This window comes from Gallinula chloropus (genome assembly GCF_964237585.1).
Source record: "Gallinula chloropus genome assembly, chromosome: 1".
NCBI lineage: Eukaryota > Metazoa > Chordata > Aves > Gruiformes > Rallidae > Gallinula > Gallinula chloropus.
In genome coordinates, this window is record NC_140085.1 from 205,524,815 (window position 1) to 205,540,402 (window position 15,588).

The following is a 15,588-nucleotide window of genomic DNA, read 5'->3' on the forward strand; positions in this document are numbered from 1 at the left end:
TGAAATACTTACATTCCAGGCCGTACACTCATACCATGTAGGAGCGTGCCATCGCTGGTGTGTAACAGCCCAAGTCCTTATGGGTTCAGGGTATTTCAGGGCATGGGTGAAACAGGCTGTTTGTTCATCACCATGTATAGTGGAAAACCATCTTCCCTCACTCTCCACAAACATCAGGGCTGTTCTTCACACCTTATTCTCCTCTACAGGTCTCAGCTTTTTGCTTGTAATACTGTAGTACAGGAATCCAAGCTAACTGTAAGTCATGGTGTGGGAATAGTAATTCAGTTCAAGATTAAGACATCTACATTTGAGCATAGATTTTTAAAAATCCTGACAGGGAACTGAAACCTGTGAAAACAAACACTAGATGTCTAGTTTAGTCTGAGCTGAATCATCCCTTAGGCTGGACTGACTCAGCCCCCACTGATTACACAGGAGCTCAGGCATACAGTGCACATGTACACATCTACATGTAAAGGCTAAAGTGTGTATTAACCCTGGACCAAACGCCACAGACAAGTAGTTATTAAATAGGGTACCCAAGTATTGATTCAGCAGATGCCTCAACTCTTTTTAAAGCAGTCCTGCCTTAAACTGAAACCTCTTTCAACACTGTTATTACTATAATCTTTCCCCCTACACACTGAGATAGTAGTATGGAAATAGCCCAGTGCTCAAGATCTGTAATTCAGAAGGATGAAATGATGAGTTTACTCAGCCTGAGTTTGAAACAAAGGTCATCTGGCCCTTCTCACAACCACAACAACTGTTCCAGAGACCACTGCAGTAACAGAGAACTGCCAGAATACCACACATGCGAACTGTGCCCTCACAAACGAAATCTTGCATCATACCTCACAAGACAGAGTTTTTAATCCATTGCTATAGAAACTACCATATGGCCTGTTTCTTAATCCTCTGTATCTTCACTGTAAAAGGGAAATCTACTAAGGAAAAGAGATCTGGGCATGAATTTACAGAAATTGCTTAAAGACATAAAATAATTCCTTAGCAGAGAAAAGCATATAAATAGGAAAAAAAAAAAAAGGGGCGGGGGGAGGGATGGGACTCCAAAAGAAACAAAACACCCACCCTCCCAAAAACGCACCACCACCACCAAATAAAAAGCTTCTTTCTTGGTTAATGCTATCTCTTAGGGTCATAAAGAATAATTCAAAACACAGCATGACCCAGGAAGAGTTCTTTAAAATCATTTGAAGAAAACTGTATCACCAATTTGCACAATTGCTGTGTTTCACCCCATGGAAATATAACCCAGCTGACATACACATATTATTTTAAACCAGGTAAAACAACCTGGTCAAAAACACATTTCGATGTTTGGATAGGCAGTATTCTGACACTGCTGATTTTCCATCACAAGCAACATTATCTCCTTCTTTCCTCATCCCCTTCATCTTTGGCTTCATTAGCCCAATGAGCATCTTCACACAACACCGCCAGAAGTTACACCAGACCTGGCCTGCGGTTATCGATGGTTTGCATGAACACCCACTGCAGAGAGAAGTACAGAGTAACAGGGGAAGAGGAGGTTCAAGAACACCTCACAAGGAACTGCGAGCTATACAGTTTACTCTGCTCTCAGCTGCACCATCAACCTTGGTTCTTTCTCACCATTCTTCCACTTCCAGTAATAAAACCAGAGCTTCACTTGCTTTGCCCCTGCACTGCACCAAAAAGCTGCCTACCCACTTTCTTCTTCAGTAAGAGCATGTCCCTCTTCCTGCTTAAATTCAGGATCTTTCTGTCAGGTATATCAGCAGGTCTGACAGCTGGGGCTCCAGCATGCTTTTAACTGCTCTAAATTACCAGTTCCTCAATGAAAATTTCCAGTCAGCTCTACTGAAACAAAAGCTCTGTGAGTGTTTCCTCCTGAAACACTCAACATAGCTGCAAACAAAAACAGAAACAGAACACTGCAGTGTGTAAAATGCTCGGATTTATAGACGGTATAAATGCAAACAGGCTTCTAACCCCATTTGCTGCACTTACTGGTATTACGAAAGTCCAGTTCAAAGCCAAGAGAGACAACACAGCACAGCAGGAGCTTAACAAGCGAAGCTCGTTTGCTTGCTTATGGACTACTGGTGACTATTATTACTGACTACTAGTCATTTGTACATGCAATTTGCCACAGTCTTAAAATAGGTTCCTATGACAATAGAGATGACATCACTGGCTAATGAAATTAGGTTTCTTTATTGAATTCCAGAACTGAAGTACAGCTGAAATGCAACAGCTAAAGATAACGACTTCTTAATGCCCCAGAGTTCAGCCTGTTTGCTGTTAATTTGTGGCAGACACCAGTATTCCATTTCATGCATCACGAACTGATCTTCTAAAAATAACATGGGGAATAGAAATAGCTTCCACTGGAAACCTGTTCTGGGCTGTTTTGTTGGTTTTTTTTTTTTTTCAGTTTTCAGTAGAACTCAGGACAAAACCTCTCACAGAAACTAAAAATTCTTCAAAAAAAAAATCCATAAGTACTCAAACAACAATACAGAGGTGCCTATAAAAAGTGTGTACTATAGTTCAAGAATAAACATCCAAAACCTGACTCAAAAATAATTTCAGCTGTAAAAATACCAAAATATAAATGCTTAGTTTTCTTTTATTATAATTATTGCATTTGTCACAGGAATAAACAATAATTTTATATTCGAACAGCCAATTCATCCCACCATCACTGAAGAGCAATTCATGTATCATAGCAAAGGGTACATGGGGGCACAGAAGTGAGACAAAAGGAAGAAAAAGGTTTCAGATTAAAAAGAGCATATGATATTTTTCCAAGATTTTTTATCTATATATATATACACACATATTTCTTATCACATGAAAACCAATTAGAAATCTCTATCAATAGCAAGGGACTTTTTAGAGAGCACATTTTCTTCCACTGGAAAAATCAGTCTCTGTATTTGTGTGTCACAGTAAAGCCATAGCAGCCAGACGTCTGAGAATTGGAAATGAAATGATGCTGCCTCAGCATACAAAATAAGCACACTACAGAAACAGCAAACAGCCTGGAGACAACAGGTTCTGATAAATCAAGTTGGTAAAGGAATTATGCAGAAGTTTTCCTTCATTATTTACCAGCTCTGACCACAGTCAGAAAATCGTAAGCCCTACTGCAGACTTGAAACATTTCAGGAAGTGTTTCACTCACAGTAGGATTCTGGTCTGGTAGTGAGAAAACTAACCAGAGCTATGTGACATTTTTCATAGCACCTCTCTGTATTTTTCCATGTGATGCTCAGTGGAATTCATGTTCCTATTCCTCCTAATTGCAATTTCTTTCATTTTTCCTAACACAATCACCTCAGACGTGCTGCTGATGCAACTGCCCGCGTCCCTTTCTCAACACCAACAACTCAAAGCAGCACAGGATGCTAAAAAGAGCAACCAGCCGGGTGGGGAGAAAGCAAACTGGTAGGAACCAGTAGCCACAGCTCTCCCCTCCCTCTCAGCAGCCAAAATAATGAACCACAGGCAAGAAATATACAACTATCACACAGGACAGAGTACAGTAACTTCCCACTCTAGCAGACCCAGGAGAAACAGCTCAGCAAGTCATAGCATATTCTGCAGATCAGAGATCTCCCAGCAAGTACATTACTGGCTGCCCTTCCCAAGTGATAAAGTAGGATTCTAGCCAGTTTGGGAATTACTAGGCCTCCTATAGTGGGGAACAACTTTACAGAATGGCATGGTAGATGACAAGTTTCTTTCTTCCATGAACAGAAAGGAAGACTGGTATGAATCCAACAAAAGGCAGACAGGAGACAAGGTTTTGCAGAGCTCTTTGCCCAGTACTGGCTGCCAGTAGCAAATGCCAGACCTTGGAGACTTGCCACAGGGACAACTCATACAAAGAGGCACCTGGAAACTGGAATGTCTCCCCAGGTGAAAGGGGACAGCAAAAAATATTTTTTACATACAAAACTTTAAGAGACAGGCTCTGTCATAGCTTAGCTTTGATTCTGTTCCTCCCAAGCAGCTGAGGAGGTAGTTGAAGAAGTAAGTGCTGTCTTCTTTCTCAGCAATTCACTGCCACCTGACTTCCAGAAAAATAGTGCAAGGAAAATTGTTCTGGGGCCAGCTCTGTCCAAATGCTCTTCTTGCAGCTTTTCTGTGCTCATCAAGACGGGTTAGCAGATCCCCACAACACAGGAGTAGCAAACGCTTGTCTACACTAGGTGTCTACACTAGCTGTACACAGTGGGTGTCCTGCTGTTGTTACCTTTGTCTGAAGTAGGAACAACCAAGGCTGTGGAAGAAGGCATTTGGGTATTGCAGGGCAAGTTCTCTCTGAACAATTTACATAAAGCTGGGCTTTCAAGATCCTTACAAAGGTTAAAATTACTAATCAGGTAGAAACATCAGCTGGACACACAGGTGATCTTTAAGGTCCCTTCCAACTCAAACCATTCTATGATTCTGTGAACAGACTCCTGCATGGAAATGGGGAAGAGACAGCTAGCACAGAAAGAAAAACTCAGAACAGGATATTTACTGAATATTCAATTCTCACAGAGAAGACAATAAAACTATTACAAACATTCCCATATGAAGAGCTGCAGGTTTTGTTGCTTATCTCAGAGGGCAGAATTCTATGTTCAACTGCACCAATAAAAGTTCTCCCTTGATTTTGATGGGTCTTTGATCCAAGCTCAATGACAGTACACTATGGTATGACACGAAGAAACACACATGACATTTATACAGAGTAAATGCAAACAGGATACATAGATTTAGGAAGCCTGAAGCATTTAACTTGTGCTCAGGACACCTTTCACAGTAGTTTCCAAAAATGAAATAGCACTTAAAATTGAACAAGCCAACTAAATTTGGTATATAACTATAAATACACTACCTCAAGGTTTCCAGAATGATACAGAAAGCAGTGCAAATCACTATTCCTCAAGAACTGATCCATGACTGCAAAGAGGGTACAGCTCAAGAAGCCTGTCTTACAGATCTGAAAAGCACACTATCGAGCCTCAGAGATCCCACCAGACTCACCTGAACAAACTTCTGAACTCAGCATTAAGTTGAATGAATAAAATTATTGCCTTCCATTTGGACCAAGAGACATTTTGTTTCTATCAATCCTATCTCTATTTTTAAACATCAATCACTATTACTAATATTTCACCTACTACAGCCATACTGTTAGTATGGACAGAGGAAAATCTTTGACATAGCCACTACCAGAGTAATTCACTAAATAGGTAAGATACTCTCTGCCTTCCCTCAAAAGAAAAATGCAGCAATGTTAATGTAAGAGCAGGACCACAATGTTAAGACAACAATATCCAGTGCCTGCCCCCCTTGTTAGAGCTCACCTAAGACATGAAACAGGTGCCAACTGTTGAAGGCTGGGTACAATTTAGACTTTCTAAAGCCTTCTGACAAAATCTCTCAAGCAGCTGTTACAGGAGCTACAGATTTCTGTTTGTTAGCCAAGACAGATTAGAAACAGATCAACAGATAATAAGCAAAAGTGCAGGGAAAAATGATCAATTATCAGCCTGAGAGATAAGTAATAGCAGGGCACCTCATTCTATCAGTTCTAGGATGATCAGTCATACATATTTCATTTTCCTTTGTAAGGTTTCTCTGCTTTCAAGGCTTAAAAAAGTCACAGCTTTTCCTTATAGATCATGGCACTTAATATCTGGAGGCTAAGACAGGATGAATATGTGTTCAGCTGGAGAGAAGGTGGGCAGAGGTTAAGGGTGATCCACACCAGCCTCACTGTTAATGCAGAGCCACAAATCTGTCTCAACCCCCTGCAGTTTCCCTCCCACAGAGATTAGGTCAGGGCCTAGCCAGTTTACACCAGCCTTTTGCTAGGCCAAGGCACAGGAAGCAGAGTAAGGCACTCAAGGAGGAAAAGCAGAAGCTAAGGAGAAAAGAATGACAAGCCTGGGATTTCCACATCATGTCTGGCTATTAGGAAAATGGGACAGAACAGCATAAAATATTATATGGCACCAACACAACACACCTTTCAGGACTGTGCTTCACCCTCTGGCATGGGGTGTCCCACAGCAGTCTGGGACAGACCAGGGCAGAGATGATGAGGAGGGACCGACTGCAGGGTGTCACTACCTGTTTGTCAGGGTAAGCTCTGCAGCCAGGAAGGGATGTTGCTTTTATGGGTGGGATATGCCCATAGCACTGCTCAGCTCATTACAGAAATCCTTCCCCTCCGTTTCTGTAATTCTAATGACTCAAGGGTTACATGACAGCATGTAAAACAGCAAATTAAGGGAAGTGGAAAAACAGAAATCTCAATATTGATCGAGCTCCTGCTGCAAACCTGCAAAAGCAAATTTAACACGGGCTTTGACTAGGAATTTTTGGAGACAGTTGCAAACTTGGCCTGGCTCCCAAGCTGGAATAGTGTAAAATTATGTATCTTTAGAGACACCAAATGGAGGAACTGAAAATAACACCTACCTCAAGTAAATACAGAAAATTCTCAACAGAAAGGACTGTTCCTGTTTTGCTGAAATTCACAGTCATGAGACATCTGTTTTGACATGAAGGTTAATAAAAAAACCCAACCCAACCTCTGAACTGATTTTACCCCACTGCCTTTCTTCTCCTGCCTTAACAACTCTAATTTAAAGAAAGTCGCATTTAATAACAGCATTGAAACAGTTATTCATTAATATTTTCGGTTTATCAGCTCCTATAAATAAAGGGTGAAGGTGGTGATTTATAAAATGCCATTACAAGCCTACAGGGCATTCTGGGAATCTCACTTTATTCTGCAGTTTCCCAGGAGACAACAAAGAAATGGGTCAAAAGCAGAGAAGTGATTACTCTGAGACCTTCGCTTTTTCTACAGTATTATGGGACAAGACATATCAAATCTCACTGCTTTGCCCTCAAATTATTTAGTTGCTTATGGAAGCTAGGCAGAAGTACAAAGTGATAGTGAGGTTTTTCTACTTAACATCAAGTTTAGCCTGTCTTGTGAACTCCCCAAAACACAAGATAATGCACCAGCTGCAACAAAATTGAGCCATTTGATTTCTCTGTGCCTCTTGACAAAGCCATTCTGTGTGACTGGGATAGGAAAAGGAGAATCTCACTTCTACATTTCCACCTCATTTCACACAAGTGTAAGAATTTGGATTGCTGTAGGTTATTTGATGCAAGACATATGAAGAGTCACACCCTTACTGAATGATTCCTCCTATTATAAATGAGCATATGCCACATGCCAATAACTATTCTGCTTTCAACATAAGTTTGCAGAAGCAAAACCAAAATAGTATAAAGTGCTTTGGTCCTGTGTGCTGGGTCTGGCTGAGGTGGAGGTAACTGTCCCCACAGCAGCCCTCCTCCGTTACTTAGATTAAGAATAAAATGCATGAGGCATTCTTCTTACTTTTCTTCCTCTGGTTAGTTAACTTCTGAACATACTGAATATAAAAACAACGGGAGGTTAATGCAGACCAGTGAGAACAGGATGACACAGGGAAAAAATGGAAGCAGAAACATAAACAAAAGTAATGTTCTTACAAAATAAAGGAAGGTTGAAGGAGATCTGGAAGCTAAAATTTAAAAATAGGGTATCACTGAAAACACTGGCAAACCTTCCAGTGACAACATCTCATTGCAGTTACTTATTTAATTAGCATATCACATTACCTTACATGCTTGATATTAAACTCAGATGAGTGTGAACAGGCACCATGAAAAATCAAATTACTGTAGTAAACAATATAAAAACTAAGCTTCAGTAAAGGATCATCAAAACAAACACAAAAATTTTTACCTCAGCTCCTAAACTGAGAGAGATTATTTCATCCTCAAAAGCAGAGTGTGTATCAATATGAGGAGGAATTCCTGCATAAGAAAAATCCAAAGAAAGTCAGTATAACAGTGAGGGCTACCTCTGTTAACAAGGTCTATTGCCATGGATGCCCACGTAGAAAACTGGGAAGTACAAATGAATAAACAAAACATCATAAGGAGGGAGTTGCCTTCCAAAAGAATTCAGGACAATCATCTGATTTACGTGTCTAAATTAGATGCACAGTGTTAACACAAGCATCCTGGACAATCAGCAGAAATATCTAGAAGGCAGTTTGGCAGTTTAGCACTAAGCACTACATTTGGTGATTTTTGAGCATTAGTTCATCCATGATTATATATTACTCCCTCATTCTCTTCAGAGAGGAGTCAACCCAAATACTCCCTCTACTGCTAAGCAAGTGACCAAATAGATATTCCATGCCACATGATACTACTGATCAACAATACAACCAGAAGTGAAGATTACCAGAGACACCATTGCTCGGGTGCTGGCTGGGCATCAGTCAGCTGACAGTGAGCAATTGTTTAGGTTGGGGTTGGGGGTTTTTCTTCCCATCACTTGTTTTTGTTTTCTTTTTCTTTTCTTTCATTTTTTACTTTTTAAAAAATTTAAACTGTCTTTATCTCACCCATGAGTTTTCACATTTTTATCCTCCCAACTGTTTCTCCATCTCAATGAGGGGGAGTGAGCAAGGGGCCATATGGTGCTTAGTTGCCTACCAAGGATAAACTGCAATGTAAGGTAAAGAGATCACAATTTTCAAAGGACTAATACACTTACCTTGTCCAGGTTCATACTGATTTATGGTCAGTTGATCAGGTTTATGCTTGATATAACCCTGCTTCAAGCATTTCTCCAAGAACAGGTCACAGATTTCAGGAAGACCTAGTTATAGAAAACAAAACCGTAAGCGAGATAGAAAGAGTAAAAATGTAAAAACCTATCCTTTTTACAATAAACGTAGTAACTGCACAAAACACACAGAAACAGCATCAGAGATAGGTAAGCCCATCTTTAAAAACGATCATTCTGCCTTTGCTGTAATACACACACACAGAGAACTGGGACCTGATTTGCAAGTCAATATATTTATAACCTCTCACAACTAGCAAGGCCATTACTCCAAGGCCTCTGCACTTGGAAGCAAATCAGGCCTACTCCTTACAAATGCAAACTGCACTATCTCTGCACTATCTCTGCACATTTGACATGCTCTAAACAAAAGCATGTCAAATCAGAAGCACTTTCCACCAACTACAGTGCAAAAGTTGCAGTCAAGATGCAACATTATTACAGAGGAAGCCAGAAGTTGTATAGAGCTCTCTAAAAAAACTACCCCCTAAAAATCTGTTACTGAACAAGATTAACTATCACTAAATAATTCTGCTGCAATTAAGCTGGTTTTGAAAAAGAATGAAAGTTAGTCTTCACTGAAACTTTGGTTTGCTACTTTCATTGTAAAATTCTTTTGGAGGTAGCACCCAGAAACACGTTAGTAACAGCCCTTTCATGAATCTATTGCTTTTTATTTTTAATTGTTCTCCCACAGTGAAGTATTTCTGCTTTTCTCACACACAAAACATTCTTGATGGGAGACTAGGAAACAGTTGAAACATCAATGCTTTTATGATTATATAGCTTCTCTGTAAAAACTGCAATGTAACAAGAATCCTTCTGTTGGAAGCTAAGTCCACCACAGTACACAGCACCTTCAAACTTTGTAGGAATTTAATTCCTCTATTTCACTATTTTTAAATCTAAGACTATAGGATGAGTCACTCGCTTTGCTCTGACTCACAGCTCTCAACTCCAAGTAAGTTATTCAAACCTGTCCAAAATTGTTTTCAGTCCAAAGGAAATTTTGCTTTGGTGTACATCTTGCAAGATTCAAGCTAGTCATGATGAATATTCATAGATATATACGTCACAACCCCTAAACAAATGAAGATGTAATTTTTAACACTGAACCTTTTTATGAAATAAAAGCTAAAAAAAAAAAAAGAATGACATGAAGAATGACGTTTACAATCCCAAACCCCTTATTTAACTGCTCCTCAACAGGCAGCAACCCTTAGCTGCAAGTGATTGGAAAAAACCTCTAAGCACTCTCAGTAATTTGGAATGGGTCCCTTTCAAAAGCACTGTTCAAGGTGTGCTTAAGACACAGCGATGGCTCTCCTTTTGTTAGAATCTCAAGTCCCACATCCCTATCTCAGTGAGGCTTAAAGGCTTCAGATAATGGTTCAAAGGTCAGCATGAGGTAAATACGATTTAATGGGGAAGTTCTCACCTCCAGGTAAAGGTTTGTCTTTATCAACATTGTTGTTATCATAGCAAAACTCATATCCAAAGTGTTTTACTCTTCTATGTTTCAAAGTCTTCTGGGCTGTAAAAACACCGAAGTTTACAGTAAGATTAGACTACATTAAACAGCACAGGCAATTTGCTATGCTTCCCTGTTCCATCTGACCACTTAAAGCTACATATTCTTTAATTAATAGTTGAAACACTGCTAAGTTGCCCTTGTTCAAGGCACATAGTTCTGCTTCATTGCCTTCTGTATTTGCATCATCACATTCACTGCTCTCTGAAGTCAAACTAATGGTGTCTTTGTACATGCCAGAAGTAGAGAGCACCAACCTTCCTGAGCTATGTTTAATGCAGCTTTATTCTGCCCTGATCTCCAAACCCACACGCGATTAATAACGCAGCAGGATCCTTCGCTTTCATCAGTCACAAGTTACATGTTAACTAAGGTCAATATAACCCTCTGTGTTGTTCCAAGAAACAAAATTTATACAAAAACCTTGAAGTAAATTCCTAGAACAATACATATATTAAGTCCACAGAGCTCAAGTGAAAACACAAAAGCATGCAGAGTGTGTGTCTCACTGACTTCTTTTGAAGAGAAGACACAACTTCTCAGTTGGACATCAACCTACATGGGTAACCATCACAGAACAGCCTTGTACTCGGCGTAAGACACCTAAAGATAGACTTCAGTCGTTTCAGGATGCAGGAATATTATTCAAGTAAATCTATACCAGAACATCAATTCAGACCATCAAACTCCAGGAGTTTACCACTTGCTATATAAGACTCAATTTCTCAAACACTAAGAACAAATACGCAGTAATTTTAGGCAATACATTTACCAATACGTGAACTTCTTGTAAACTGAAACTGTAAGAAAAAACAGCATAAGAGTATGAAGTGTCTGGGTTTCTATGGTTCAGCCCACCATTTTGAGCATCTTCATCTCCTAGCCAGTCAATACTTTCCAACATCCTCCTTTCTTCCTCTGGAGAAATAATCTTTTCAATCACTGCTAGGCCTGGAGGCAAGTTTGTAGGAGCAGCACTCTGCAAGAAAACTAGGCATAGGGAAAAAACCCAATATTGTCACTGTTTGGCAAAAGTAAAACCAAGTGTTTCCTACAGTCATATTTGCTATGTATGACAATACAGTATAGCTGTATAAATATTTATTTTAACTATATAATGGAGGTCTCATTGGAGTCTTATTTGGTGCATAAATGATTCCTTTTTGGCATGACAGAACAGGGCAAGGCCCAAATTTTGCATCATGCAGAGCACCTTCTAAAAATACCACTGCACAAGACCAACAAGACTCCACATTATTCAAATGCAAAACCACTTCATGATTTTCCTGTCAAAATAACAGTAAAAATAATTTCCCAATCACTTCAGGACTCTACCTGCACTTTAATCTGATTTTCTAAAACTTTGGTGATTTACCAAGCCACCAGATTATCCTCTGCCTAGAGAAGGGATCTATAATCAAATATGGAGGTGTATAATACAATACCTAGGTCAACACAAAACATTAGTTGTGTACAGACATTGTTTGCTATCCCAACAGCTTAAAAAAAGCTATTAGCTGGAAGAATGGACAGACCAACACCAGAAACCTTTTTCACTAGACACACTAAAAGCTCATAGGAAGAGCAAGGATTCTTCCACTAAATTACCATTAAAAAACCCTGGAGAAAAGGTGAAAAAAAACAACAATCTTATTGTGCCTATTCTCCTTCTTGGAGTTGAGATACAGGGTCACACAAAAAATCCAATTGGCAATCTCTTGGGTGTCAATTTAGCCCCTTAATCACAAAACTGTCATTGAATGGTCTGAAAATTACCTAAAGTCTTTTTTTTTTCCCTTTTGGCTCCAAGTAAAGGAGTTCACGTTAAAGCATCCTACCATGAAAAGCAAGGAGGAAAGATTATTTTATGTCCTGAATCTTAGACTCTGGCTATCATTCTCTGTGTCTACTTACAAAGACTAGCGTGCTGTTAGCTGCATTTGCAAGCCAGGAAGTAAAAGCAAAGGGAAGTAGTATGCAGGAGGTTGGATATACAGGAGAGCACAAAAATTATACCTTTTTCCACAAAATTAATATATAGAACAATGTTTTGGCCAAGGTCTTCCAGCGTTACTTCTTTTCCATTAAGGGCATCAAAGGCTTTCTTGGCTTCTTCTGCTGTCCCATATTTCACAAATGAATATGGTTTATTGGGTGGCATTAAGAGTGTCTCCACGAACCCAAATTCTTCTACTATCCTCAGCAGTTGGTGTCTACTCATCCCATTCCCCAGACCAGCATTGGCAATAACCAGGCTCTAATTGAAGAGGAATTTAAAAAGAAAAAAAAAAGAAAAAAAAAGAGAAATAGTGATTAGTACTGGCTCATCTAAAATTAACATTCTGCCAAGAGAGCAAATTGAGTAAGCCCATGAGTACTCTTTCATGTATCCCACACAAGGTATGTACATTTCTATGAGGTTGGTCAATGAGGCTAAGGCAACCCCTGTTTGCCCAGCACACAAGAGACCTGCAGCCTTTACCAGAGACACCTTCCCAGTTCATGCTCACTGTTACTATTACAAGAGCACTTAAGCTTCAAACTGACACGTGTGCATCAAGTGTGGCACAGGTAAACAGTGACACTGGCAGGCATCATTTTGGGGGTTTCTAAAATGGAATTTTTCCAGAGACTTGTTAACAAAGAGAAAAACTTTGGAAATCATGGGGTTTTTTTTAGAGAAAGGTTTTCTCATCTTTGCCAAAGAGTCTCTCCAAACGTGCAGCGATTGGTATTTCCAGTCCCACTTCATGTTCCACATGTATCAGGTTCACCAAAAAAAGCAGCAGCCTCTAGAAACAAACTATCTAGTTCCATTCCAGCATTTTTATCTGGAAATTCTCCCTCTTTTTTTTTTATAAACAAGAGAGATGTATGTCCCATCCTTAGTTAACACAGATTATTTCGTGCACAATGCCTACTTGCTTAATTCTAAACTTTCATAATGATTTATGTTCAGAATTATCAAGGAGCATGCAGTTTGCAAAGACTGTCCTGATTTGCCAAGTATTAGAAGAAATAACACCAGAAAACTTTTCAAAGGACCACTATTAAAGCAGTATCTTTTGAAAACACAGGCCTTTTCAAAGCAATTAACAAATTCCTTTGACATCTAAATAGAATAGTTATATGCCACAACTGCATGTTCAATCCACTCATGGTGGTTGAAAGAAGTCCTTTCTTAAAGCCAAATGATGCAGTCTAAATTTTGATTGAGCTATGGTGACTCCAAATAGCTAGCAACAATTCACTCTGACTCCATGTAATACCTTTACAGAAAGCTTTCAGACAATCTTTTCCTTAAAGCCTATAAAAGCTCTATGACCTTTTCTGAAGGCAGCTGGCAAAGTGTTCAACTGTTTCAAACCGTAGAGTTTCACTTCTCTACAAGACAGAAAATTAGGGTTAAAACTGAAGAGGATTATTAAAAAAAAAGTATACAGTGAGCACATCTGAAGTTCTGCTGTAATCATGCCTGTTGTGATGGCTCTGCTAACACTCGCTCTTAGCAGTGCCTCAGGCTGGCTGTTACTGATCACGCGTTTCAAAGGTGACCACACTCATTATCTTTATTTTCCATAATGCTATTAATGGGGAAGCCTCTGTGTAGAGGAAACTCAGAGACTCCAAACAGTGCTCTCACTGGCTATAGCCACGTCATCTACAGAGATGGTCACCACACAACCACAGCATGCACAGGAACTGATCGTGTCATCCTGACTCAGCAGTTTCAATGTAATCAGACTTTTGCACAAAGCCTGAAAGCATTTTCTGTGTCCTTGGCATGAGTTTATTACTAGCATGCAATCAATCATTACTATGATTTTGTTTCATACATCTCTTATTCAAATGTACTGTCATCAATGAGCATCTAGCTGGACCCAAAATTACTATTGGGGTAGAATTAGATGGTACCTGGGGCAATCTCAAGGGGAACAAGTCCCAGATTATAGACTAGAAAAACAGTCCCTATGCCAAAGAGTTTACAATATACAGAAGATTGTTGGGTCACATTAGCATACACCCACCTGGTGTGAAATCCAAGTAAAGACTAAGCCTAATTTTGCTACAAGAAAGTAAAGACCTACCTGATCTTTCTATGCTTGAATGAAAAGAACTGGCAAAACCAAGATGAATGAGGCTAGAGTAAATGATACTGCTCTACAGTCCTTCAAGCCATTAGCATTTCCTCACATCTGATGGAGAGAAATTATAAACTCTGACTTCTCTTTCTGTCTGCGAGCTCGTCACTTTTTGTTACATCATCAGTATCTGCCAGGTCACCTGTAACTCTACTGTGGCAGAAAACAGCAAATCAAAAATTGAGTAGTTTTCTGTTAGATTAGGGAATAAAGTGGTTTGTGATGAATTTCACTGAGGAACAGAAGAAAGCAGAATTCTCTGTTATCTATTCCCCTCCTGTGTAAGGGAAGAGAAAGTTGCCCCCTTTTCAACAGCTGCAAATCTGTCAATTAGTTCCAGTCCCACAAAACCACCACCTAAAATTGATTCAGGTGAAGCAAGCAATGTGGAAAAGATTTCTGAGACAGACATGTTTTTAACAGGGAGTTTAAACAAGACAAATCATACTTGATAGAGAAATATAAAGAAAGATACAAAAGCTAAGAGCCAGAGAAGAAAATAAAACACACAGGGAGAAAAAAAATAAGTTTATCTGCTTCAACAAGGTAATGTTTCCCAGGCTTTCTTCTCCTCCCCAACTCATGGAACTACTGCTTCAGATTCAAAAAAGAAAACCAACCAAACAACAAGAAAACACAACCATAGAATAAAACCCCTTAACTAAAGAACCCAAGGTCTCTCCACACATTGAAGGGCTGAAGTACAGTTCTGCTTTGAAACCAAAGAGGCAGAGAAACCCCTCGATGTCAAGAAGCACATTTTGGAGCAGAACTCCATTTCAGAAAAAGCATATGCAAGAACAGAACATAGATAAGCAGCATTTTCACACTACCAACAAAATCCGAACTGCCAGTCACCTGTGTGGCATGGGAGATGCACTCAATGCCCTCGTGTCTCATCAGTGTATGCTGAGCTCTGACCTGCTTCCTCAGTATCTTCTTCTTCACCTTATGGGCTTTCGAACAATCTTCACTGGTTTGAACTTCCGTGCTGGTGATCTGGTAAGAAGCAGCAACACATTGTAAGCATCCTGCCTGAAAATTTAAATAATTCAGCCTGCTCTAGGGAGGGAGATAGCTTCCACATCTCATGTAATCTCTAGGACAATAATAGGACTTTCAATAATTCCAGGTTTCCGTCATTATTTAGGACTTACAAAACTGAGTATGCAAGTTATCAGTCAATAGCATGATAT

At 39.5% G+C, this 15,588-nt stretch overlaps 1 protein-coding gene across 1 annotated transcript in view; it reads right to left on the reverse strand.

The window, feature by feature from the left end:
- Positions 1 to 15,325, reverse strand: part of ALKBH8 (alkB homolog 8, tRNA methyltransferase) — a 40,014-nt gene extending 24,689 nt beyond the window's left edge. The window contains exons 1-6 of the mRNA XM_084261402.1: positions 15,251 to 15,325; positions 12,267 to 12,507; positions 11,109 to 11,240; positions 10,158 to 10,253; positions 8,648 to 8,752; positions 7,826 to 7,896 (exon numbers count right to left, since the gene is read on the reverse strand). Coding sequence (XP_084117528.1) covers positions 7,826 to 7,896; positions 8,648 to 8,752; positions 10,158 to 10,253; positions 11,109 to 11,240; positions 12,267 to 12,507; positions 15,251 to 15,292 — 687 coding nt within the window. The 5' untranslated portion in view covers positions 15,293 to 15,325. The remainder of the gene's footprint in view (positions 1 to 7,825; positions 7,897 to 8,647; positions 8,753 to 10,157; positions 10,254 to 11,108; positions 11,241 to 12,266; positions 12,508 to 15,250) is intronic.
- Positions 15,326 to 15,588: the final 263 nt, after the last annotated feature.